The sequence below is a fragment of the Hippopotamus amphibius genome, chromosome 3 (genome assembly GCF_030028045.1).
Source record: "Hippopotamus amphibius kiboko isolate mHipAmp2 chromosome 3, mHipAmp2.hap2, whole genome shotgun sequence".
NCBI classification, from domain to species: Eukaryota; Metazoa; Chordata; class Mammalia; order Artiodactyla; family Hippopotamidae; genus Hippopotamus; species Hippopotamus amphibius.
The window spans coordinates 168379471-168403753 of NC_080188.1; the positions used below are offsets into that span (position 1 = coordinate 168379471).

Here is a 24283-nt window from a genome sequence, read left to right on the forward strand (position 1 = left end):
TGAGTGCTGGGCAGTCCCAGGGGAAGGACTCCATAGGAGAAAGGGAAACGTGTGACCAGAAGCACCCCAAGGGCCCTCAAGGGGAGCCCCTAAAGGCACATTCACCAGCTTTCTTCTTTGGCAGACAGTTCCCAGTGTCCCAGAATGGAATGGAACAATGAGGCTTCATGCCACCAAAGCCGCAGGCTTGTTTCAAGAAGCATTTCCTCTCTGTGGGGGAGCAGTGGGTGGGGTGAAATGATAAAAGTTGGTGGAAGGCAATTCTTTCCAAAGTCCAGATCTTAAAGTGGCCCCAGAAGGTGTGGACGTGCTTGGGTTTCACTCTTCTCGCCTTCATCAGACAGATCTGTGGTTCAATGGGAACCTTTATCGGTCATGTGTATCCAGGGCTGTTTCTACTCTCATATGGACTGTATCAAGCAGTGGTGGTCTCCAAAGCTGTGATATTCAATGACACGTTCCTGTGTCCTTCACCGCCTCCCGGGAACAAGGGGAGATGGGCCAGGCTGTGGAGAATACCCTACAGAGGCCTGCTGAAGATGCTGGCTGGCTCGGGCTTGATAGCGTATGAGATCAGCTCCGGGAAGGGAGGGCTGATGCTGATGAGCAGGGAGCTGCCACCGAGATTCCTGTACGCCAAGCAGTGGCAGCACCTCACCATGTTCATCCTCCTCACCCTCAACGGCTGTGTGGACGTCGTGAGCAAGAACCTGCTGCCTCTGCGCTGTGTGCCCCTAGAAAAAGGGACCATGGTGCTGACCTTCTACGTGCTCCTGCTGCTGCTGGGGTCACACGTTCAGGACTCGGCAGGGGTGGAGCTACAGGTTCACTCCCTGCTCATCTTGGTGGTGCTGCTGCTGCTGCTGGTGTTGACCGTACAGCTGTGGGCTCCCGACACGCTCCAACTCTCGGTGATCGAGGCCTTTCTGTTTCAGATGATGGGCTCCTGGCTGGCACAGGCAGCCTTCATTCTATACAAACCAGTCACCGGCTACCCGTGGCAGGACGATGACATCAGTGACATCATGTTTGTCACCACCTTCTTCTGCTGGCATGTGATGATCAATGGTTTGTGCCTGTTGGGGATCTATGGTGTCTCTTCCTTTTGGTATCGTTGTTACCGTCCCAGCTGGAAGCTGATGGAGTCCAGAGAATCTCCGGGTTACACGAGCGCCGTGGGACCCCTCTACAAATTGCTGCAGGAAGCGGAACAGTCAGAGAGAGATGACCAGGTTCTCTTTCCTAAGAGCTCACCCTGAGACAGGGCCTGGCATGCCTGGCTCACAGTCCCCCCATCTGCCTCCTTGTGGGTTCTCTCACACACCTGCACTGTGCCCTCTCTGGTCCCCAGCGAAGGGAACGGCCGTGAAGGAGAGCCACTGGTCTCCCTCTGCCGGCACATCTCCTGTCCCTGAACCTCTAATCGCTGAGGAGATGAGAGGGGACACTGATGGGATTGCTGGGGTGGGGAAGGCGGGTAGGAGGCTCAGGGGGATAAGCACTTGCGCAAGGAGAGCCACGGGGGGAGAGAATGCAACAGAAGGGGGGCCTCTGAAGGGGAGAGAGGTGAGTCATGTCGTCACCAGATGCTTCTCCAGGCACAAGTGATTGCCTTTTCCCTGATGGAATACTGATTTCCCACAATTCCAAAGTGGAATCATTCAAGTCTCATCCTGACAGAGAATAGTGGATACTTCTGTTTGCTCAGCAAAGTGGTGCCACCATGTGGAAGTTGCATAAACCGAATTTATAATTAATTTATACGGGTTGAAAATTACACTCTTTTGCCAACCCTCCTCCCCCTCCCCCCAACAATTTTTAAGGACTGGCTTCATTTCAAATTCAAATGAATACAGTCAAACGTTATTAATGTTTTACTATGGTAGCATTTCAAATTTGCAGATTTTAAATTTTTATAGAATTCAAATGGTCATTACCTCTCCAATTCCCTATTTTATTTCTCCTCTTCCAGTCAAAGCTTACCTGTTTCACCATCGCTACCACTGCGCATATAATTTACTAGATCCTATCCCTGGGTTTTTGCAAATTCCACTGCCTTGCTTCTCACAGAAAGTTATCCCACAATCACATTGTTGTCATGTTATTTGGTACCCAGAATAAAACCCACCTCATCCTGACCCCACTGAGCACCTACAAGGAGGCCTTCTCCAAGAACTCTTACTGACTTCCTTGTTCTGGAACTCCTAGGCAGTTATACGACACCTGTCTTGTTAATTTGCTTATAGGGCTGACACACTTTGCTTTGTTTCTGAAATCATTTTCCCTGGGGAGGTTTTTCCTCACCACCTCAAGTGTAGACTCGTAAGGGTTACGGACTCTGTCACACCCAAGTTACAATACTTCCCTAGTATGCACCAAATATGTAGTATAGGTCATGCTTAATAAAGGCTTATTTGCTTCCAGAATCTCCGCCTACCTGATCCTTCGAAATGTGTTGCTGGACAGGCCCAAGGTTCTGGGAACCTCTGGAAGATACCAACAGTTCTAAAGCCTGAGTCACCTCCTTAGCAATGGGCCCATTCTCTTCTTCATTCTTGGGATAACGAAATCCACTAATCTGTTTCTGAAATGTTTATCCTGTTATTATTTTTTTAATCCTCACATGCGATTCTATAAGGAACCTCCAGAAAGCTGAGACTCAGCTGGCTGACTTGTCCAAGTCTTATAACTGGTACAAGGCAAAACAGGAATTCAAGTGCAGGTGTGTCTGAATCAAGCCAACGACTATGCCCTCTGGGCCACAGTGACTTTGCCAATGGCAATGAAGAAGGGAGTGATCTTCAAGATGAAATTGTTGAAAGACAGAAAAAAAGAAAAGAAAGAGAGGAAAGGAAGGAAGAAAGTCAGCCAGAAGGCCCAGCTGGAGCAAGCGGCACAATGCAAATACTCTAGACCCCCCCAAAGGGTGTGTCTGTCACTTTCTGTTCACGACCACCCCCAAATCTCCCCTGGAAGCGAGAGTCTGGCCGACGCTCAACTTCTAGATGGGTCTTAAATGTCTGGGCTCAGATCCGAGTGAGGGCTGAGGATAACAACTGTTTGTGACTAAGTTTTCCGATCCTTGCTATTGCCTCTTAACTCTTCATTCCTAGACTCTTTTCAATTACCTTTCTTGGGGAAATTGCTTTTCTCTTTACCTTTCATATGCACTGATGCGAGAGGATGAAAAAGCGCAGGTGCTGCTAGCTGCCCGTTTCTAGTCATTTGAGGCCTAATTTTATAATGATAAACAAATCTCAAGTTATCAGTTGACATCCCCAACATAATGTCTCTTAAATATCCAGAGTAGGTAATAAACTTGCATGTTATTAATTTACTATAGCATTTGAGATGTAACCCACCCCTTGAAGGCCAGCCCAGAAAAGCCTTCCCACTCTTAAGGTTGGGGGGAGAAATAGGCAATTCTCACAAAATTCCACCAGAGGGCACTACATTCACATCACCCCAGCCAAGCCTCTCACTCTCCAATCCAGTAAACAAGTCTCCTAAGAACGGGTTCAAAAGAAATGGCAGGGAGGGGAAAGGAGGTCAGGAAAAATACAAAACAAAGTTTAAGTATTGCCCAAGCATCCAGAAAACATACCCAAGGACTGTTTGTCTCCCCCTAAAATTTGGCATGTGAACGTGAAGTAAACAGGGATTCAAATCAACTAATGGACGGGGGTGATGGAGGAAGGACTTTTCCCAAAGATATCCAGTTGAGGATATCTTTAGGAAAAGTATCAACTAAAGGACACACTCAGATCCAAGTCATTTTTTGACCACAATGCTAAATTTCCTAAACTTCTAAATAAGCTTCAATAATGTTCCAATCAATCTAGAGAACAAAGATAAATCCACACATACACTGAGAATAGGGAAAAAAAATTATGAGAATCCCAGATTCACAAAACAATGAAACAGATTATTAAACACACAAAATGATCTGCAAATATCTCTTTAAAAAGAACCTGTCATACAGCAAATTTTTTCCCCTGGTAATCTAGTTATTCACAAAGAATATACTGAATGTCCACCGTATGGAAGGCACTGGGTAAGCCATAATGCAGGATTCAGAGGTAAACTGGTTGGTTTCTGCACTGGGTACTTTCCTTAGTGGGTGCAGTAGCGATTTCAGAGTTTAGAGGTGGTGGCCCAGGAATGCATCACCTACAGCCTGAGAAGGCTGAGGAAGGGAAACAGAAAAAGGCTCTCAAGGGAGTTGTACCTTGGAAGCGTATTAGCCTGTAAAATACTGCACTAAGGTGATTCCAGCTAGCTACTGCAAGTGAGTAAGCCCTCAGCTTCCTCACTGTTAAGCTATAACGATTTGAAGATTAATTCTAGAATTGCACGGCTGTAATTTTCTCAGTAGGACTTATAATATTTTACCATGTTGTTAGCTAAGATGAACTTAATTCTTTCCAACTCTCCAAGCAGTTTCATATTAGAGACAAGATTTGGGATAGGACTCAGACCCAAACCTTTAGTCATAATGTACAGGCTGGGAAATGAACTGTTCTCTATATTTGAATGGTTTCAAGGGGCCTTCAACAAAACTCAAATCAGACTAATGAAAAATAGCTGAGACTTGAATTTCTAATTTCCTACCAGAGCTTAAGAATATTAAACAATCAGGAAAGATAAAAAGAACAATTCCTCTGTGTTCAGTGCTAGTTAACAAATTGAGGTAAACCTTGGTCTTTCCTTAATTGTGTAGTGTGAAGTTTGAAAGCTTGGTCAATTGCAGCTTTTCCCCAAAATATGCTTTAAGAGTAATGACATCAACTTCCAAGTCTGTTTCTTTTTCTTTTGTTTTATTTTTGTTTTGCTTTAAGATTATACAATGGTCTATTCTTTTGGAAAGAACTGGTGTTGGTTTATTAAAAAAAAAAAGTTTTTAATTCTGCGTTAGGTTTCCAGGGTGTTCCACAAGCCTGAGTCTCAGCTATGTCGCTTTAGCGTGAGTTAGTTTTGTTCAATGCCTACTGAAATCATTCAAATGTTGGAAAAACCCCATTTCCCAAACTACATGTTCTGGCTGAAGGTATGAGTATGTTTGAGTCCCACCCCAAATCTTGTGTCTAATGAGTGCAAGGCAACCAACCACACAGGCCCTGAGAAGGCACGCTCAGATCTGAGGCTTAGGACCTGCAGAGTGAGGATGGGTCCTTTAAAAGAGAGAAAGAAATTGAGAGAAGAACTCACAGGTAAAGTCCATCAAGCCCACAAGAACTTTATTTCAAGCAGCGGAACCACACTGAAGAAATGCTTTTTTTAGTCCCCAGTCATTTCTGCAGATTTGGAACCAAATTTTTACCTGTGATGTTTCTCTCCCACTCCACCCACCCTTTGGACACAGCTACTCTACTCTAAGAGAGAAAAACCTGACTTCAAAGCACATGTAACAGAACCCCCTGTCTGCTCTGATACCGGGTGTACCAGGAGATGGAAGAATTCATGGGTTCAGGCACGCTAATGCTTTTTAGGGAGTGGGTGGAGAATGGGGGTGGGTAGCAGTTTAGGGAAGAAGGAGAAAGAGAACAAAGGGCAGCAGACACAGCAAAGTCACACTGGAGGAAACAGGCCATTCTACTCCTAACTTCTCTAAAAGTACAGTCTGAGTTTCTGGGGGCGAACCAGTTAGTTTAAGGACTTTCTTCTGCTTTTTCTTCCCTCATGCTCTCTTAAGCTGCCCTGAACAGTCCTTGGATGCATTTGGGCCCTAATTCAGTTGCATTAAGTAAGTATGGGGCTGACTAAGGGGCACAAGGCCTCTGGTTCTCCATGAAAGACTCAGGGGTCACATATTACCTTCCTAACCCTCACAAAGTATGCCCCAGGTCACAGGAACGGATCAAAGCAAATCCATTTCCATTCTTGGAAAAGCAGCTCAAAGCACAGGTTCTCTTGATGGTGCCGCTGTCATTTCTGTGTGGTCAACAAACATCAGTTATTGATCACTCACCCTGGACACTACTGGGGGACACAATGATGAAGAAGCTGCTCAGGGAGGTTAAGACACCAGCAAGGGCAGCAGGCACTCACACACTAGAAGCTTTAAGAACTGCGCTTGCTTCTTATGTTTCCCTTTTCTACTCTGTGTGCCATCCCTACCTCAGGTGCCGGTGGTAAGGGGTACAGTAAAATGCTCTGGCTCACTTCTGGCAGTTTGGCAACTGGAAATCAACATTTTTAAAAACAAGAACATGACCTTTCCCCTCCCCCACGCCCCCTCCTCAACCATTTAAACTCAAGACTTTATAGAAAGAAATGGAATGAAGACAGCTCACTTTGTCACCAGGTCTAAGCTCAGTCTCATAAAACTAATGGTGGACTGTTACATGAAGTTAGAAAGTTATGCTTCATGGGTTGTGGTGGGGAAAGAAATAATCCAGTCCCTTCAGATTATCTTAGCCTATAACAATTATAATTACTGTTTTCTAAGCATTTACCATATGCACGTACCATCATAGTTAATCCTTACAATATACGAGGTAGCCGTTATTCCTATTTTGTAGGCAAGGAAACTGAGGCTTCCGGGCTAAGTATCTACCCCAACACAAAGCTGGTAAGAAGTAAAGCCCAGATTTGAACCTATGTCGTCTGACCTGAAGCCCAGCTTTTAACCGTCGTATCAAAGGATCACATAAAAAATGGAATCCCTTACACTGGCAAGGTGGCTTACCTGGTACAGAACGTTACCTGTCTGAAACATACCAAAAGCCCCCGTCTGAGATGAATCTTGCATTTGTCGTTTTAAAGCACTACAGTGTCAGACACACTCTCACATGAAAGGGATGTTGACCAAAGAAGCCAAGTTATGTGTGTGTGGTCACAGGCAACATTTCTTTTCCATATTTGTGGTACAAAAAATAATGAGAAAAACAAACTTCTTCCCTTCTGCTTCCAAAGGACCTAGAAACATGGCTTCTTAGTCTTCAAACAGAAAATCTCAAAGTCTCAAATACTGGGGCTCTTGAAAGATGCAATAAAGGCTAGACACCATCAGGTGGATTCAGGCAATAAAAATAGTATGATCAGGTAATAGCACCGGTAGCAGTGAAACCGCTATATTCATGTGTGTTGTATGCATATATAATTATTGGGTATCGGTTGACAAGCATCCATTTCAAGATTGTGTTCACACACGTTTTCTCAACTATCACAGCAAGGCCGGGGGAAAGAGGAGGAAGGGGGGCCGACTCTCCCTTTCCGTATTACAAAGACGTGCAATAACTTACTTGAAAAGCAAAACCACACAGAACTCGTTTTAGGAATTCTAAATTTTTGACGTACCCTGGGCTTCAAAGGGGGAGATGCCAAACCTCACCTTCCTTTCGGCTGCCCTTGGGAAACAGTTTGCACACAGAATTTCAAATCTGATGGGCGACTCTAAAGGTCCTTTCTTAAACCGCTTTATTTATAGAAGAAGGAACTTGGGCCCCGGGAGGCTGCGAGAGTTGCCTCAGGTGTGGCAGAGGCAGAATCAGGTCTCCCGACTCTGTGTCTCCGCCCGCCAGCCAGCATCCTCTCTATGGAATGAGACAAAACACAGCACGTCCACTAAAAATGTGAGATCCTAGACTCCTGTCCACATCCCCAAACCCGCCGAGAGAGCCGGGGAGGGGGCTCTTCCAGGCCTACCTCCGGCAGCCGCCTCTCTGCGTCGGTGAGCCCAGAGCTTCCCGGGCCCCGCGAGCTCCCTCCCTCCCTCCCAAACTTGAAGGCCGGGAAAGGGGGCCAGGGGTCCTCTACCAACAAAAGGCAAAAGCGGGTGCCCGCGGGTCAGAATTCCCTCCGGGAGCTCTGGGGCGTGCAGTGTGACCCGGTAAAATAGAGAACACTCCCGCAAAATATCCGACCTGAAGGCAGCCGGGGGCTGCGGGGACGGCCCCAGGCCAGGCGATGCGCGGCAGCCAGGGCCGGCGGGGTCCTTCCCGGCAGGCACCGGGCCCTGCGCCCGCCGCGGACCCGCCCCGCCTCGCTCCCCTCCCCCCCGCCGCCCTTTCCCTTTCTTTCTTTCCCGGGTCCGCTCGCCCCCACCCCGGCGGAGCCCGCTCGGCGGCTAGCCCAATGGCCGCGGTGCCGGGACACGCATCAGCTGATCCGCCCCGCGCTCCGGGCCTCCGGGAGCCAATCAGGGCGCCGGGGGTGGCCCCGGCCTCCGATAAAGCGTGCGGGGCGGCAGCCGGGCCTGCAGAGCCGAGGATGGGAGAAGAGCGGGCGGTCTAAGCGGAGCCCCGGGCCTCCTCGCCTCTTCTCTCCGCACCTCGCTCTCGCGGCCTACCCGCCCTGCCGCCGGCTCGCGCCCCAGGTAAGCGCCTGGCCGGCCCGGGGCGCTCGGAAGGGTCGCGCGCCGCCCCCGCCGCCTCCCGAGCCGCTGCGCCGTGACCGATCGGCTGGGCTCGGCTCGGCTCGCCTCCTTCTCACCTCCTGCCCCTCCTCTGCGCCCCGGCCTGCGGGCTCTCCCGCTGGCTTTCGCCGCCCCCACGGGCTCCCGGCGAGTCTGGATCGGCGGTGGCGGGGCGCCCGCGTCGCCAGGGCTTGGAGGAGGGCGGGGAGTCGTTCTGATCTTCCTTCAGCCGCTTGCGGCCCGAAGCGCCGCCCCGGAGGGCGCTCGGCGGGGCGAGCCGTGGAGCCGCTGCCGGGGCCCGGCGCCCGCGGCTCGGCCGTGCGCTGTGCGTGGTGGGTGGAGCGGCGCCCGCGGGAGCCTCGCTCTCTTCCTCCGCGGTGGCGGGCCCTGGGGCGGTCGTCGCGGGGAGCCGCCTGCGCGGAGGCGCGGGGCCGCCGCGGGGTCCCGGGGGCCTAGCCCTGTGACTGAACAATGGGGAGCCCGGGGCGCGGCGTGGCCCGCGGGCGGGCGCGGCGGGCGGAGAGGCCTGGCCGGCCGGACAGGGGCGGCCGCGGCACGCCGTCCCTCCGGCGGCCGTCCCCACCCCCTTCCCTCCCAGCCCCGGCCTTGGAGGGGTATGGCCCCCTCGGCGAGGCCCTGAGATCCAGACGGGGGCCCGGGGGGCGGGGCGCCGACTTTTGGGACATTTCGGTGGGAAAGGGGTGCTCTCAAAGTGGATTATCCCAACTACCCCGGGGGCGGGAAGCGGGGATCCTCCCCCGGCCGCAAATCCGTGAAGAAGCCCACGAACGAAGATGAAGACGACCTGGAGTCTCGGTCCTCGGGGTCCCCCTCCAACTGCTTCGGTTTCGTCGCCTACTCAGTGAACGCCGGAGAGAAACCGCGAGTCAAGATCAAGACCTTAACTCACCAGCCTTCGTATTCCTGCTCGTCCCGGTCGGATCCGGACCGCTCTCCGACTCCCCCTTCCTCTCCGTCTCCCTCGCCCAGAAAGCTCCGGTGCGTGGACCAGCGAGAGCCGGAGAGGCACGAACAGACCCACGAGAGGCGCGAACGCCACTCCAAAAGGAGAAGGGCTAAAGAGGGCATCGATACCGTTGACCTTATGTGGCTGGGGTGAGTGAGGAGCAGGGATGACGACCCGGCTCCCACCGCAGCTGCAGAAACAGCTAAAAACTGCACAGTGTCATCCCTCCCACCTCCAACCCCCCCATCACGTAATCTTGGCACCTCGGCAGCACCAGTTGATGCAGTACACTAGGCTGTTGGCATCCAACTAATCACCCGAAAAGAGCGGGATCCGAGGCTTAAGGGAGAAACTGTGGTTTGAAATTGGAGGTGTAACAGGTTGGGGAGGAAAGCCAGAGACAGGGTTATAGCTTTTAGTGGGAGCTGAAAGAGTCGGGTATTGCTCCTTCTGGCTTTTAAAGGCAGGACAGGCGTCGGAGATGGGATATGATTGACCAAGTGTTCTAGAGGGAGCCGGCAGAGGTAGTGGTTGTCTGTTAATACAGCTTGACAGACGGCTTCTCCTTTTCCCTGAGGGGAAGGGTGAGGCTGTTGGAGGAGAAGCAGTTATGTTTTCAGCTGGGCAAACACGGACGGTTGCCCATAGAAACTTTGCCACTGTACTTCAGAAAGTTGCCCAAGTCACTGGAGGAGAACAATGTGTTCCCTTTCCAGCCACCCTGGGCTGTCGCCGCGGGAGGGAGGGGTAGAAAGTTTCCTCTTGTGTTGAGGTTTGGTTTTGGGGCTTCAGTCTCTTTCAGGGGGTTTTGTGGTGGTGTCTCGCAGTTTTTAGCATGCCTCAGCTTTTGAAACTCCAGATCTTTTTGATTTAGAAGTGAGAATTTCTTAATTACTTGAAAAGTTCGCTGATGGAATCTAGTCATTCTCAACCCTAAATCCACTCTCTGAAGTGAGAATTCTGCCTCAGTCTGATGGAAATTATGCCAGTGTGTATCTTAGAATCCAACTTGAATCAGCTATTTTTACATCTTGATAATTTTAGTAACTGCTGTTCTTTCTTTTAGGAAGCCACCAGCCTCTTAAATCTTCTAGCTAGCCCCGTTGGGGGCTAGTTGGTAGTTGTTCCAGACTACCAACTGAATGTGGGGGTGAGGGTTGTTTTTTGGAAGAGTGGAGGAATCTTCCAAAGGGCTTTTTATTGAGACATCCTCTGGGGTGTAAGGAAAAGAGAAGACTTAACCCAGAGATCATAGCAGCCAAGCCTTTCTGTGGCTGGAGACAATGTCTGTTCTGCAAACGTTTTGTTTCTGAACTTTTGTACCTTCATTGTGTTTTGGGGTTTTTTTCCCCCCTCTAGTATCTTAGTGTGAAAAATGAAACAATTCCTCTATCTCTGATACACTGCAAAACTAGAGCTTAGTGCTCACAAGTTTAGATTCTAGCTTGAGGAAGCTTATAAGGAGACTTTTGTCTCCCTGAAACCAAGTTAAATAAATGTACTGTACTTTTGAGTGTGTGACTTCCAAAGGGAGGGGCCACCACTCCTACTGTGACTTCTTGATTTAATTGCCCTTATTGCGTCATTCCTGAAGAGGATCTGTTTGGAGTTGGTGTTCTTAATTTTATTTTATTTTCTCTCTCTTTGCAGAACACCTTCCACCATGGCCACCTCAGCGAGCTCCCACTTGAACAAAGGCATCAAGCAGGTGTACATGTCCCTGCCTCAGGGTGAGAAAGTCCAAGCTATGTATATCTGGATTGATGGTAGTGGAGAAGGACTGCGCTGCAAGACCCGGACCCTGGACTATGAGCCCAAGTGTATAGAAGGTAAGAGGCTGAGCAGAGTAGGGGGTATGTGCTGGGTGGGAGCAGTGTGGGGGTGGGTGGCAGTCTGAGACCAAGCCACTAGATTTGGCCTCTTTATTATTCTCGTTGTAAAGCTTTTCTAAGGCAGGACTTTTCAGACTTCATTCAATCAACATTAAGCTCCTACACTGCCTCCAAGCATAGCAACAATGGACCCCTTTATTTAAATGGAATCTTGCGTGTAAGCCAGTATATTGAAGGAGAATAGATTAAGTCTGGGAGAGAGGGGGATTGGGAAGTTTGTTAACTTGGGCATCCCTACTTAGTTGGCCCTAAGTTACCCCCAGGAACCCAGTTTGAAAACCACCGCTCTAACCTGACTATGCCATGTACTTTACAAACTCTTTGAATGCTTTTTCAGACTCATGTCACTGAGGTTCTACATGCAAAGCAAACACCCTAAAGTGGTCTCTAGGACCAGCCATCATTAGTTTTTAGTTGATGCTACTTTTGGAAATTCTTAAACTAGCTGATTGCTTATCCTACAGGAGCTATTATATGAGTTGTAACAACTTCATTTTTTGGTCTAGAACAAACCATAGCCACCTTCCTTCTGGAAAGGGACCGTGGTCCATCATCTTTCACCTGCTTTTAGGATAGGTTACTCTTCTGATAATGTTCACATTTGAGTGAATGAATGAATGAATGAATATAATATAAAGTACATACTGTGCACCTGCTATGTGGCAGGTATTGGACAGGCCCTGGGAATACAAGATGAGAGTCTGGTCTCTGCCTTCAGAGAACTCAGTGATGAAGGAACTGACCTTTAAAACATAGTGTGGCATATGGGCTCAACAGTTGTGGCACATGGGCTTAGTTGCTCCGCAGCACGTGGGATCTTCCTGGAACAGGGATCGAACCTGTGTCCCCTACATTGGCAGGTGGATTCTTAACCACTGCGCCACCTAGGAAGCAGCTAATAAATTAATTAATTTAAAAAAAAAACAACATAGTGTGGATAAGTGATATGGGAGCACCCTAGAATAAGTCATCCTACTAGTAGTCTTGTTTCCTCATTTGTTCAAATAAGGACACCACTTGAACAAAGACAGTCCATCACACAGTGGGGGGAGGAATTAGAGAAAGAAGCAACACAGATGGCTATCAGAGAATCTTTATGTCTCCTATTTCAATACTTTAAGTGATGTCTGACTGACCTGACCAGTGATGTGCAGTTTGTCTCCTTGGTGTCCAGTAGATTTATTTACAGAGGAAATGTCATTCTTAGGTTGTTCTTGTGACAGCTACTTCTTTTAAGAAAGTGATGCAGGACTTCCCTGGTGGTGCAGTGGTTAAGAATCTGCCTGCCAATGCAGGGGACACAGGTTCGATCCCTGCTCCAGGAAGATCCCACATGCCAGGGAGCAACTAAGCCCATGCGCCACAGCTACAGAGCCTGTGCTCTAAGAGCCCACGAGCCACAACTACTGAGCCCACGTGCCTCAACTACTGAAGTCTTTGTGCCTAGAGCCCATGCTCCGCAACAAGAGAAGCCACTACAATGAAAAGCCTGCGCACCACAATGAAGAGTAGCCACAACTAAAGAAAGCCCGCAGGCAGCAATGAAGACCCAGTGCAGCCAGTAAATAAGTTTATAAAAAAAATAATAAAGTGATGCAATGGTCTTGCTTGGAACTAAGATAGGAAAGGACTGTAGGGCTACCTGCAAACATCAGGGTTTGCATGTTAATAGTGCAGTCATGCATTGCTGGCTTTCTGGACAAGAGAGTGTAGATCTTTAGAGATGAAACGGTGAGTGAGAGGCTGTACTCCTCCCTGAAAAGTTACTGTGCATTTTAACTTTAATTTTCCCCTCTCTTTTCACCCCAGAGTTGCCCGAGTGGAATTTTGATGGCTCTAGTACTTTTCAATCTGAAGGCTCCAACAGTGACATGTATCTCGTCCCCGCTGCCATGTTTCGGGACCCATTCCGCAAGGACCCCAACAAGCTGGTGTTCTGTGAAGTCTTCAAGTACAACCGAAAGCCTGCAGGTGTGTATAGGATAGGTATGGGTACCCCCCTCACCCCCACCCCTATCCCAATCCATGAATAGTAAAGGCAGGGGGGAGGATATTCCAAAATTGATGTTGGGCAGATGAGCTTTTCTCAGAGCTGTGTTAGAAGTCTGAAGGATTGGACAGGGATCTCTCCAGCCTGAACTTCCTTGTTCAAAGAGGTTGTGTGGTCCATCCACCTCCCATTGTTGGTTGCATGAAACAACATTGGATTCTTCTAAATCTGTTTCCTGGGGACCCTGTGTCACAGTCCTCCTACTTGTAGATTTTAAGAACATGGATTCTGAAGTTAGAATGTTGGGTTTGAGCTCTAGATCTGCTTACTTGCTATGAACTTGGGCAAGTTATTTTTTCCCTGTAATTTTCACTTACCCAATTTTAAAAAGGGAAAATAATCAAATCCATCTCAGAAAGTTGTTTAGAGGATTAATTGAATTAATATGTACAGAGATTGAAAATTGTACGTCAAGTACTGGTTGCCTTTTCATTCCAGAAAGCTTGTCTTCTTTCTCTGTCCACTGACTAAAATAAGAGCATCTTGGTTCACTGATGGCATATGTTTGCCTTGAGGTTTGTTGTAACTGCACCTTTGGTTTTTGTCTGGCATATCCGTTGCTCCCAGTTCTCTGCCATTCACCTTTTTAAACTCAGCTGGAGTCTCATTTCCATGAAGTCTCTTGCCACACTCAGCCACTGAGACTTTCTGGCAAGTCACTTAGTGACTCTGGACCCTGCTTGTCTCTGTTTGGAGAGCCATCATCAAATTGTGGTAAAGGGCCTGAGCTCTGAAGTCAAGACAAGCAGGGTTTGCTGACTCTGCTACTTGTGCTGTGCCCTGGACAAGCTCCCTGCCATCTCTGAGCCTCATTTTCTCATTTGTAAAAAGGGAGACTCTTAAATACCCACCTCAGGATTGTTAGGAAAACTCAGTTGTGGGTTTTCTTTGATATAACATAGAGGTCTTAAAATGGTTCTTCGGACATAGTGAAACTCATCGCCAATAATCAGTCTATGAAGTTCTGTTCTAGCTTAGAAATTTTGTTTCCCTTTGAGCACGTCACATTTTAATGGTCGTTTTGTTTTTTGTGTTGTTTGTTTGTTTGCAGTAGCCAATACTATAGAACTTAGCATTTTATCTTCTCACCTGGAACGTAAAGCTCTTAATAGACAAATGATCCTCTCAATAAAAATGTAGTTTTTGCTCTAAATGCTTGAGAAACTAGGAATAAGTCTGGCAGCTAGGAGCAGTTCTTTTGTGAATAGAGGGTTTAAGTGCCTGACATTTGGTACTTGGGAGGGGGCCAGCTTGCAGATAAGGTGAAAAGTTGCTCTGTTCTGGATCTACTCCCATGTGACTTTGTTGTAACCCAGTTTAGATATAAATAAAGCCTTTTGAGAGTCTCCTTACAAATATTTAATCATAGCTTCTCTTATCGTCCCCTCTTACCTTGACCAGGGCACAGAAAGGTTGACACTGGGTCAATTCAGCATATAATCAACACACCTGGAATCTGAGGACCATTTTCCGTCAACACGGGGATTCAGTACATTTATCCATGTGCCTCTAACAGTATGTGGACTCTTCCTCTCTCCTAGAGACCAATTTAAGGCACACCTGTAAACGCATGATGGACATGGTGAGCAACCAGCGCCCCTGGTTTGGCATGGAGCAGGAATATACTCTCATGGGCACAGATGGACACCCCTTTGGTTGGCCTTCCAACGGCTTCCCTGGGCCCCAGGGTAAGTTCCCTCGGTGAGAGGTGAGTCTTGCTCCTCCCTAAGTGCTTAATGGGTGAGGAGAGTCTCTCTCCAGAGGTAGGAGTGAATCTTTGTGGATCAGAAAGCTAGGGGACGACCCCTGAGACTGGCTGAAATAGTACTGTAAAGAGAGAGAACCCTCATGTTACCGAAATCCAAATATTGATGTTGAGACCGTAACGTTGCAGAAAAACCTTTGGCTCTGCTGAGAATGTGGCCAAGAGGAGCCCCTTGAACTCGACTCCTCTTCTAGGTGAAGACAAGGCATGGAGATTGCAGAGAGCAAGTGCTGAGAGCTTTCTGACTTCTGACTTTGGGCCATGCATCTCACATAGATAGGAATCTTCTCTGTGTCCTGCCTCTTGACATTCATCTTGATGACTCTGCAGGTCCATACTACTGTGGTGTGGGAGCAGACAGAGCCTACGGCAGGGATATCGTGGAGGCTCACTACCGGGCCTGCTTGTATGCCGGCATCAAGATTGGGGGCACAAATGCCGAGGTCATGCCTGCCCAGGTAAGCGGCTCTAGTTCATCACCTTCCCCACCTAGAGGCAAGTGGGGGCTTTTGCTAGCAAGGGCTGCTTTGGGGTCCCACTCCTTAACCCAAAATCCTCAAGGTGGCTTGGAGTATAGGTGAGAAGGGTGCAAGTGTCAGAGCTCCTGGGTTGGGGTGAGCAGTTGGTCTTGCTTTAAAGGCCAATCTTCTTGTTCTCTCTAGTGGGAATTCCAGATAGGACCCTGTGAAGGAATCGACATGGGAGATCATCTCTGGGTGGCCCGTTTCATCTTGCACCGTGTATGCGAAGACTTTGGAGTGATTGCCACCTTTGATCCTAAGCCCATTCCTGGGAACTGGAATGGTGCTGGCTGCCACACCAACTTCAGCACCAAGGCCATGAGAGAGGAGAATGGTCTGAAGTGAGTGCCGCCTCCTGCTGGGGCCATTTGCAAGAATACATGCCAAGGGTTTGATGTATCATTTGTAACAATATAAGCTTATGAATGAACTTAAAGCCTGTGGGTGGGATAAAGTCTTTGATTGGGGTCTTTTCATTCAACAATGCCATCTACTGCTTGTCTAGCACTCCTCTGAGCACTAACACACACAGGTTACAAGGCAAAGTGCTGTCCTTGTGGAGAATTTGTTCTGCTGGGGCCACATTTTGGTGAATTGGAAATATGGCCCCTGGAAAACAGTCCTTGGTAGATGAATCAGTCCATTCTTGGATCCACACTTGCTCCTCTGCCCTTGAAAGGCGGGTTTCCTGGTGGCAAGTCGAACCCTCATCTTAACTCTTTCCTCCAGGTACATCGAGGAAGCCATCGAGAAACTAAGCAAGCGGCACCAGTACCACATCCGAGCCTACGATCCAAAGGGGGGCTTGGACAACGCCCGGCGCCTAACTGGATTCCACGAAACCTCCAACATCAACGACTTCTCTGCCGGTGTGGCCAACCGTGGTGCTAGCATCCGCATTCCCCGGACTGTCGGCCAGGAGAAGAAGGGTTACTTTGAAGACCGTCGCCCCTCTGCCAACTGTGACCCCTTTGCGGTGACAGAAGCCCTCATCCGCACGTGTCTTCTCAACGAAACTGGCGACGAGCCTTTCCAGTACAAAAACTAAGTGGACTAGACTTGCAGCTGTCAAAACCCTTCCTAATCCTACATCCTGCTCCCACTCTCACCCCTTTCAACTCTCATAATAGCTATAATTCAAAGGGCGGAATATCAAGGTCTTTTTTTTATTCCTCACGTCCAGTTAATATCTTTTGCTTTCTTTGGCCAGGATAGAGGGGTCAAGTTCTTAATCTTTTCACACCCACCCACCTACCCCCCCCCTCCTGGCCCCCCCTTTTTTCCCTATCACTGAAGCTTTCTAGTGCATTAGTCGGGAGGGGGTTGGGAAAACATAACCACTGCTTCCATTTAATCAGGTGTGTTTGTCCAGTAGGCATAGCTATCCAGACAGAGAGCATAGTATTTGTGAAGGAAGGGGGAGGACTTGCTCAGTGGTAGCTGGGCGGGGGGGGGGGGGGGGGGGGGGCTTGATTCTGTGGTTAGGTTAGGATTTCCCTTTCTTGGTGAGAAGTTCCATTACTTACAAGATTGTAACCAACTTTCTATTAAAAGTGAGAACTAGGGGAGAAGGAAGGGTGGGAAATCAGGTGGGAAAATGCCAGTAGATCTCCTGGTGTGGTGCTTCCCTTGCCTGGGGCTAAATGCCCTGACAAGCTCCGCATAAATGGATGGATAGCCCTACCTTAAAAGTTCATGTTTGGTTCTCCATTATAACACAAAACAGAGTAGTATTTTTATATTTAAATGTAAAAACAAAAAAATTATATATACGGGTGTGCAGATAAATGTGTGTTTTCTCCTTAAGGAGAAAAAACCATTCTGGTCACGGGAGGCCAAATTTGAGTCGAGTAGTCTGGTTAGAAGTAAGGATCTCCTTGGGGGTGGAGGTGGGGGAGGCGGTGCTTGAAAAGTTGGCTATTTGGGGCTCTTATTCCCTCACTGCCATTTTAGGGCTTCTCTGTGCTCTGCTCATCCTTCTGGGGAGGCTGCCGCTGGCTGGTTAACAGGTGGAAGCCCGTGATAGCAGTAGCAGTCACCTGAGCCCTGGGGCTTTGGTTTAAAAGACACACATATACTTGTACACACAGGGGTTTGGAAATATGAGTTGGCTGGTCAACTTGAGCATGTTACTGACAAGGGGGTATTGGGGTTATTTTCTGGTGGGACTAGCATGTCACTAAAGCAGGCCTTTTGATATATTAAAAAAAAATTTTTTTTTTAAAAGCAAAACAGAAGTTTAGATTTTAATCATATTTGTAGGGTTTCTAAGTCTTTGTTTTACAGAATTGTGTGTTTGCTTCAGCTGTCTCCTTCCCATCTCTGCTCTTGGAGGAGATGGGGACAGGACTGGAGTCAAAACAGTTATAGTTTTGTATCCTGGTGTCTGTTCTCTGAGTGTGAAACATCCCCTTCCTTTGTTAAAGATTCTTGAGGAGTTTTTTTCCTTTTATAATAAAAACAAATCCCCCTTTTGTCCCCACATTTTTCCTACTGTTTCTGGCTGTTTCTGTGTTGGCTGTGGCAGGCGGGCTGTGGTTTTTTTCTTACCATGACGACTTCTAATTGCCATGTACAGTATGTTCAGAGTTAGATAACTCCTTATTGTAAACAGACTGTTAACTGCCCAGAGCAGCTCTTACAAATCAACCTAACATTTATAAGATCTCTTCTGATTTGATTGTGATTCTTTCAAATCCCTATGTGCTACTTCATTCCCTTTTACTACCAAAAAGGGGAGTTTTTTAAAGAGGCAAAGTAAGTTCAGGTTTAGCTGTTCTTGGAATTAAAAAAAAAAAGTCTTTCCTGAGTCTTGTTGCCACCAGCTGTTTCCCATGCTTTTCATCTAGGGCACATCCCAGCCCTAGAATTTTGCAGTAGGGTACAAACCCCAACCCTCCCCTCCCTGTGCTCCAGAGCTTGGCTTTGACCTATCATGCTATCACATTGTTTTGAACACCCCTCTGGCTTAATTTTATAGTCGCCTAAAGTATTCAATGTGTTTTCAACTGGTCTCACTATCCCTACTGGTCTCCATTTCACCCTCTGCCCAGCTGCCAATGATTCATTTAAATAGCAAATATTGACCACGTTGCTACGCTGGTTAAAGCCTTCTGAGGCTGGCTGTGCTGAGGTCAAGCCAGCCCCAGATAAGCCTTGGATGTGCTTTTCCATGGACTAGATCAGTGAGCTGCTTGTGACGCCCCCAAAATCTCCATGTTGACACCTGTGCCCTTAATCTGTCCCTTTACCTGGAAATTTTTCCACCTCGTCCTGGTTTCTTCCTACCTTAGTTCATTTCCACATTGGGCTGGGTAGGAGCGTCTTCCTGCTCCACAGTGCTATGCACATACCTCTAGCAAAAGCACTTATGCAACACTGACCTTGTAAGGTGCCAGGTATTGTGGACAATAGTAATTACCTTTTTAAAAGGTAGTGTCCTCTATCAGTTTGGTGGTAGCTGGAGCCTGTTGCAGCAAATTTAGAGATGAGCTTTCTTTGGGAAAGTGCTTATTGCTCATCTTAGGTAATCCTAGATATCTGCTTTTTTTTTTTTTTTTTTTCTAGGAAGGTTAGGTCCTGACCTAATTTTCAAAGTGGGATGATCTTATCTATTGGTTTGCTGGGTGTGGTCCCATTTTGCACCATGTGTCGGCATGATTATTAAAAGTACCCTCTTACTCTGAGCGTTTTCCAGGTTTTGCTGATAAATTATTTCAACTGAAGCTCTGTTTTCCTCTCCCCAGTCGAAGCTGGCTTCCCTTCCCTGAGTCACCCCCACAGTTCTTGGAGGGTGTTCTACATGGTGCAAGCACTACACTGAGGAAGTAATCTGAGCACTTTTCTTTTGTGCTCATTGCAATCAATTCTCTTGACAGATACCTAAAAAGGAATTCTAGATGTGATCAGGATCTAGGTGGAAACAACTAAGTGTATTTCCTTCTCCACCCTAATAGGTAGAGTTAGCTTTGACCTACAGGTCACAGTGCAATCCCCTTGTATTTCTAAGGTGTTTTTTATAGCTCATTTAGCAGACACTAGGTTACGTGATAACTTTATCAGTGATAGATTAAACAGAATGACGGCCAAGCCTTCACCCTTAAAGAGACAGGCCAGTATTCACCAAAGGGGTTCTCCATTTTAAACATGAGTTCCCTTAATTTCATCCTGCCAGATATTGGATAAGAGCTAAATGACAACACAAGCTAACAGAAGAATGTCAAGGAGCTAATAGAGGATTCCAGGGAGTTCCTTGGATGGTTACTACTGGAATCATTTAACAAGCCAGATCCGTGCTACTGGGTAGAATGTACCCTAGTGGATGAAAAAATCTCCTAAACAAATACTTGGTGCCAGGGCTCCAAATATCTCACCAAAGGTTTCACATAGGTAATTCCAGCTACTCCTCGGCCCTTACACCAATAAAAGTACAACGTTTGGAAAGTAACTTGCTATCCCAAAGAAAGCCCTTCACTCACTAGACTTTTTGATTATAAACTTCACGAAAGCAGGGATCCTGTTTTTCTTTCTTAGGGTTGTATCCTGACGTGTCATGGTGCCTGCAGGACTTGTTTAACGAATTATTTTTAAGTATCAGTTTTGCAAGCTTTAAGCCCGCAGCTCTTTGGTGGTGTTAAATCCATGAGGTCTTGGTGGTTTGGCTGTGTTTTAACTCTAGTCATGGCACTAAGTTCCATGTTTTACTGAAGTTCTGTTTTACTGAATTGTTAATGACTGCTGGTGTAAATTCTGGCTGGAGTCAGGCTGCCAAGAGCCTCATGTTCCTCCATCAGTAGTGGCAATTCATCATGTCATTCCAAAGGCTTCGGGTAAATTGCTACTGGAAACAATTTGACTTGAGCCCTATCGTTTTATAGCCTTTAATGCAATCATCAACCACTCATTAAAAAAATTCAACTTGATTTTATAATATTCAGGTATATGCACATATACAAAATATAGACATATACCATATTGGGACATATGCGTATATGTACACATTAGATACACGCGACAGGTATCCTACATGAATCTTTTGCGAAAGCTATAGTACCTTATAAAGGAGACAAGAACTTATATCTCTTCCAGAAGCAGTACATATTCAAATGGGTTCACTAGTCTGAAAAGCTGTCACTAGGAGTGGGGAGGCAGGACATAGATACTATAATCATTCTCAAAGCATGGTTCTACTGCCAACCCTTTCTAATTCTACCCTCTCCTGTGCTTAGCGGACAGAAGGTTTTTGTCTAAACTAATTGTTTATCTATGATTCACTGCCCAGAGCCTCTCTGATATGAAGGGGGTGGTGTCACATGTTACAGAGGAAGTGTCTATGTAGTTCCTGTTGTCATTTGATGACTTGCTTTTGGAGGGCCTTGGACCTCAGCAAGTTGTTCTCTTTCTCATGGATTTCAGATAGTTATTTGCATTGTCTTGAGGCTGTCACTGCCTCAGCTTCCTCCACTCCTCCACCTTATGGCGTAGTCAGCAGATCTGCTGACTTAACTCTAGTGGGTGCACACTCATCAAATCTAAACTCTGCAAGGCAGCCTTTCCGCACTTGCCTTTCAATAAAGGTTCAGAATAACTCGTCCTCTGTGACTATTACTCTGTTCTATTGACATTAAATGGAAGAGGCATTCACGATACCTCCAAAATTTAATAGATGTCATGGGGATCAAATGGGCACTATTTTTTTTTGGTGTTTTGGTGCAAATATAGGAATGAGGGGGTCAAGTGAGTAGAAATTCATACTCTTCTTCACAGCCCTCCCTCTTAGAGCTAAAAGAGTGTCACCAGCATCATGAAACGGTATGAGACTTCTGGGCCTATTGCTATGTGTACTAGTTTATCCTCAAATGATGTTTTGAGCTGTTTTCATAACTACTCAAAGAACGCTATATGACCAAGTACAGTATCATATTGCTAGAAGGGAGGAAAGAGGATTTGGTGGGTGAGGGGGAAGAAGTGAACACTTGTCCGGTCTCTGGGAAGGAATCTGTGATATATTATGAGCTAAGCTCAAAGAGACAGCATAGTAGGAGAATCCACTTCCCCAGGGCTTTCTTTACAAGAGAGGATCATAAAATGAATGTACTAGGGCTCTCCTCCCCAAACAACCTACTTCCAGACTCATTCCTAGATGGGCTTAGGAACCAGAAACTGCCACCCTGTTAACATCTTTACATAAATACATTGTGGCCTAGCCTACTTAAGGCACATAACCATATAAGCCTTTGGTAAATGTTTATTGAATTAGCAGAAAGGTCATTACCAGTGTCAGTGGCTAAAAGAAGTGGATAGAAGCCTCCTGGGGTGGAGAATAGGGGTGGGAGGGCAGTTTGTTAACAAGCATTAATCTTAGATGTCAATGATTTGTGTATGAGCTTCCTCACTCCTGCTGTTAATCCCAAATTACGCAGTCCAGAAATAGTCTCCTCTTCCTGATCCCAAATGCAGGGCCTTCAAGGATGATTACCCCAACTGCTATGTCCTGGAAGCAGCTGAGTCTTGCAGGTTCCTCCCTTCCCTAAGGAGGGGACAGTTGGGAACACATTGATACCTAGACTATCTGCTATTAAATGATTCATTTGTACAGAAATTGACACCATCCTAATAGAATCAGCCTGGGATAAGCTACGGACATCCCTGAAATTCCTTTTGGATTCAGAATTCTGTGTGGTGAACCATGTCCAACAGTGAAATGAAGCAGTTAAGGATTGAATCTGCTTTCTTGGAGCTGAGTCCTTTCAATTTATGGTTTTTTGTTTGTGATCAATGTTCACAGCTAAATTCAGAAAGTCAGGGATGCTGGAGAAGTCTGAAAGAAATGAACAAGTCATACCTTGACACAGCATTTCTTTGAGGGGGAAGAATATGAAGCACCATTTTAGTATGAGTAATAATAGGAATATTCAACATATTTAAAACTCATTTCTTCTAGGTTAGAGAGGACAATTTCTCTCTGTCTGAAGACTCCTACTTCATGTACAGGAGGAGTCTTAAAGCTGGATGACAATCTTCCCCAGGGAAATCAGGCCACTACTCTCCATCCCTGAGGGATACATATAATTTGAAAGCACTGAAGTGTATGACCCATCATTGCATAACAAATTACTCCAAAAATATAGCAGCTGAAAACAGCAAATATTTATTATCTGATACAGTTTCCTGGGGTCAGGAATCTGGGAGTGACTTCGCTGGGTGATTCTGCCTCAGAGTTTCTTTGGAGGCTGAGTCATACTGTCAGCGCTGCAGTTTATGAAGATGTGACTGCACTGCAGGATCTGTTACCAAGCGCAGTCACGTGACTGGGCAGGAGGCTACAGTTCCCTGCCACACAGCCCTCTCCACAGTGCCCTTCACGACACGTCTTTCTTCAGAGTGAGTGAAGCAAGAAAGAAAATGAAAGAGAGAGAGAGAGATGGAAGACATAGTCTCTTTATAACCTAAACTTTTTAAAATTTATTTATTTATTTATTTATTGGCTGTGTTGGGTGTTCACTGCTGTGCATGGGCTCTCTCTAGTTGTGGCGAGCAGGGACTACTCTTCGTTGCAGGGCACAGCCTTCTTATTGCAGTGGCTTCTTTTGTTGTGAAGCACGGGCTCTAGGAAGCACAGGCTCTAGGCACATGGGCTTCAGTAGTTGTGGCACACGGGCTTAGTTGCTCCGCGGCATGTGGGATCTTCCTGGACCAGGGCACGAACCCGTGTCCCCTGCATTGGCAGGTGGATTCTTAACTACTGCATCACCAGGGAAGTCCTTTATAACCTAATCTTGGAATTGATATTCCCTCACTCTTGCCATTCTCTATGTGCTGGAAGAGTCACTAAATTCAGTCCATGCTTAGAGGAAGGAAAAGCCCACCTCTGGAGGGGAGGAGTATCAAAGAATTTCTAGGCCAATCTTTAAATGTATCATGATGGGCAAGTTTGGCCCTGAGACAATAGTAAAGATTGAAGTATCGTCCTGGGGAGAAAGTCTTTTATTTATAGTTTCTGGTTTCCTTCCTTTGATTCCTGTTCTTAAATATTCCCTTTTGTCTGTCAGAGAGTGGAATTAAGGATTTCCAGTTCAATGTCTGCACTTAATTGGGAGTGAGGAATAAGCTGGTTACGCCTTTCCCTTTCTCCATCCCAAACAGCAGGAAGGTCCTCTGGGAGCCACACAGGGAACCTGGAGCAGGCAAGAAGATAGAGGCAATGTTTCCAGGGACCAAAAAGCCCCAAAGTGTGTGTGCATATAAGTAAATTCCCAGACTGGACTCCTATCAGCCTTCCAAAGCCAGGGGCAGCCTCTGCATTCACGTGAGCGCCACTACGAGCCCCGTCCTGCATGCTCCTCTGTGAGAGGACTCCTTCCCGTCAGAGGTGCCCTGGATGGTCTCTGCAACCCACATTTCACCTGGGTTTGTTTATTTATTTGTTTAAATTTATTTATTTTACTTTTGGCTGTGTTGGGTCTTCGTTGCTACGCATGGGCTTCTCCCTAGTTGCAATGAGCGGGGGCTACTGTTCGTTGTGGTGCACGAGCTTTTCAGTGTGGTGGCTCCTCTTGTTGTGGAGCATGGGCTCTAGGCACACAGGCTTCAGTAGTTGTGGCTCACGGGCTCTACAGCACAGACTCAGTAGTTGTCTCGCCTGGCTTAGTTGCTCCGCAGCATGTGGGATCTTCCTGACCAGGGATCAAACCCGTGTCCCCTGCATTGGCAGGAGGATTCTTAACCTCTGT

At 47.1% G+C, this 24283-nt stretch overlaps 2 protein-coding genes across 3 annotated transcripts; both read left to right on the forward strand.

Moving 5' to 3' along the window:
• The first annotated feature begins 356 nt into the window (after positions 1-356).
• On the forward strand, positions 357-1259 carry LOC130848962 (transmembrane epididymal protein 1A-like). The gene has a single exon (XM_057727443.1). The coding sequence runs from the start codon at positions 357-359 to the stop codon at positions 1257-1259; it is 903 nt and encodes a 300-aa protein (XP_057583426.1).
• Positions 1260-8156: 6897 nt separating this feature from the next.
• Positions 8157-18035, forward strand: GLUL (glutamate-ammonia ligase). Of its 2 annotated transcripts, XM_057727440.1 has the most exons (8): positions 8157-8317; positions 9347-9472; positions 10974-11152; positions 13025-13186; positions 14807-14953; positions 15361-15488; positions 15693-15892; positions 16281-18035. In XM_057727440.1, exons 2-8 carry the CDS (start codon positions 9462-9464, stop codon positions 16597-16599), a joined length of 1146 nt encoding a protein of 381 aa, XP_057583423.1. In that variant the 5' UTR covers positions 8157-8317; positions 9347-9461; the 3' UTR covers positions 16600-18035. The 2 variants fall into 2 exon arrangements, with proteins under 2 accessions (XP_057583423.1, XP_057583425.1); XM_057727442.1 differs by lacking the exon at positions 9347-9472 and having other exon boundaries at positions 8159-8317.
• Positions 18036-24283: the final 6248 nt, after the last annotated feature.

Excerpts from the sequence above, each read along its gene's own strand:
- LOC130848962 (XM_057727443.1), top strand. The coding sequence starts at position 357 with ATGGGAACCTTTATCGGTCATGTGTATCCAGGGCTGTTTCTACTCTCA.
- GLUL (XM_057727440.1), top strand. Across the intron at positions 15,489-15,692 it reads CCGAGGTCATGCCTGCCCAG|TGGGAATTCCAGATAGGACC; the intron begins GTAAGCGGCTCT and ends TGTTCTCTCTAG. Across the intron at positions 15,893-16,280 it reads AGAGAGGAGAATGGTCTGAA|GTACATCGAGGAAGCCATCG; the intron begins GTGAGTGCCGCC and ends TCTTTCCTCCAG.